We start from the raw sequence: 2,439 nt of genomic DNA, 5'->3' as shown, positions 1-2,439 counted from the left end.
GACTTACCAAGGTTGCATTCTCTTCGAGGAGATTGGAGACACTTTGTCCTGCAACGCCAAAATGGACGAAAACACAAAGAACTCTTCAACTGAGGCAAGTGCCTTTGTAGAACACTTCGAAAAAGAGAGGCAATCCCTCGAAACCCTATTCTTAGGTTTTATTGCCATCCATAGATCAAACTCTTTATAGAACAAGCAACTCTGAGTCGGACATGTTAGATAAAGTTACTAGACTGAGGTAGAATGTGGCACTTTGATAAGCGACGCAAATAGACCAGCTTTAAAACCCTTGTATCGAAGTCCCCTTGAAATGAATAATGAATCAACGAATTACTGAAAACAAAACTACTTGAAAACAAAGATTGTTTGTTACCAATGTGATTATTGTTACTTGGAAATGTCACGGGAATAAAATGAACTATCATGTTCGCTTTGGAATCAACCCCGGGGAATTGTTCAACCTGTATCTAGGCAGCATTGGTGTACAAAAGCTGATAGTTTAGGAGTTGTTATGAACAAAAACATTTGCCGAGGTATGCATAGGTAACCAATTTTCTACGTTCTGATGATGTAGTTTCGCCTGGTGATGAAAGGTTCGCAACCAAGCTGATGATCTTTATGATGACATCTTTCATCCTTGTGAGTGGTAGGACGAATTTCCGCTCTTTTAGGTTTTTGTTCAATGATCTGGTTTAGGAGTTGTTATGAACAAAAACATTTGTTAAGGTAAGCATAGGTAACCAATTTTCCACGTTCTGATGTAGTTCGCCTGGTGCTGAACGGTTTGCAACCAGACTGATGATCTCCACGATAGCATCTATCATCCAGACTTCTTCAACCGGTTCCAGGGTACCTACGCAGAAACTCAGCACCATCGACTTCTGGGACCACAAAGAAGACCTAACTGAAACATGGATCTGCGAGACATGCAGAGTTGGAAGATGTCAGAAGGCTTATTGTAGACTGTAATCCACTAGGATTTAAGGCTGAACGAATGGAAAGATCAAATGGCCAACTTGAGTCGGGAGCTAAGATACCCCTTTGGCTCAATAACAATCCGCTGACCAGGCCACTTCTGAAGGACTATAGGCTCCTCAGTATCCAAGGCAGTTCGACCATCCACACACCCATTGCAGCCTACCAGCTCCCGGCGCAGTTTTTGGCCGGCCCAAATTACTGAAATACCGCTATACCCAACACCGCTGTGCCATCGGACAGCAAAACTCCGGGTACTTACACAATGCACCATCAATTCCACAAATCTAAGTTCAACAGAAGGCTAAGAGAACTGAAATGCAGTTTGTTTGACCATGACTTCCAGCAAGAAACCCAAGTCCCTCACCAGACTGACGAGGAAGCCTAAAGCACCGATCTTTCCAGCTTCACTCTCAACTAAAGAGGACGTAAAAGCCATAGTTGAGATAAGGAGATGAAGGAGAATTGATCGTGTCTTTTAGTGCCGGGCTTGTGTTCATGTATTCTGGTGGAGAGCTTTCATCCTGTTCATCCTATATACCTTTTGTCACAGTCCTTGCATTAGATCCTGTTCTTCGTCATTGGATCTAATTTCCCTTTTGGTCTTGAAAATGTCCTCACAGGCTTGTAAGCGACCGTTGTATTGTGCTGTCGTAAGAGCCTAGCCATCATTTCAGCGGTGTTCTTGATCTATAGGAGTGTAACTCGTTCGCTTGCATTTTGTGCTCTTGCATCAATCGTACATGGGTTCCTGAATGGTCTCGAGATGAAGTTCCTCGGGTATCCATTTTTCTGAAACAATTTGTATAGGCATTTTTCTTCTTTGATCTTGGATTCTGTTGCGCTGCAGTGTGTCTCGATCCGCTTGGAAAGTGTCCGAATGCAGCTTCGTTTGTGGCAATTTGGATGGTTGCTGTGGTAGCTGAGGATTCGGTCCGTATGTGTCACCTTTCTGTAGACCTCAAATTTTAGCTGTCCGTTAGGCAATCTAGTGATGAGGACGTCCAGAAACGCCAGTTTTTCGTTGTTTTCTTCTTCGGTTGTGAATTCGATGCCGTCGAAAACGTTATTTAGTAGTTGGCTTACTCGTTGCAGTTCGCTTCTTTTGATGATCACAACTGTGTGGTCTACGTAACGGATACATATTTTGGGGTTTCTATCAGGCAACACAAGTTGTTCCAATTTTTGGATTGCGGTTTCTGCAATGAATCCTGATATTGGCGATCCTATTGGTGTCCCTCGTTTGTGGTTATTCATAATATTCTCCGTTGAACTCGAAATGTGTGATCAGGCATAAGTCGAGTGATCTGCAGAGATCTTTCTTCTCCAGTGATCCAGTTGTTGTCCGATAGTTCGGCCACAGTTGTCTTGGCCGAATCGAGGTCTACAGATGTGAATAGTGAGCTCACATCAAATGAGACCTGATCGATGCCTACGCTTTTTGTTTCTCCAAAAAATTGTCCC

At 43.3% G+C, this 2,439-nt stretch overlaps 1 protein-coding gene across 1 annotated transcript in view; it reads right to left on the bottom strand.

The window, feature by feature from the left end:
- Positions 1 to 2,439, bottom strand: part of T265_06343 (hypothetical protein) — a gene marked incomplete at both ends in the record, with an annotated part of 118,735 nt that overhangs the window by 99,943 nt on the left and 16,353 nt on the right. Inside the window, one exon of the mRNA XM_009171576.1 lies at positions 8 to 48. Coding sequence (XP_009169840.1) covers positions 8 to 48 — 41 coding nt within the window. The remainder of the gene's footprint in view (positions 1 to 7; positions 49 to 2,439) is intronic.

This window comes from Opisthorchis viverrini, assembly GCF_000715545.1.
Source record: "Opisthorchis viverrini unplaced genomic scaffold opera_v5_125, whole genome shotgun sequence".
Classification (NCBI taxonomy): domain Eukaryota; kingdom Metazoa; phylum Platyhelminthes; class Trematoda; order Opisthorchiida; family Opisthorchiidae; genus Opisthorchis; species Opisthorchis viverrini.
The sequence above is the reverse complement of the archived record's forward strand: the minus strand, read 5'-3'. Positions and strand labels throughout refer to the sequence as shown.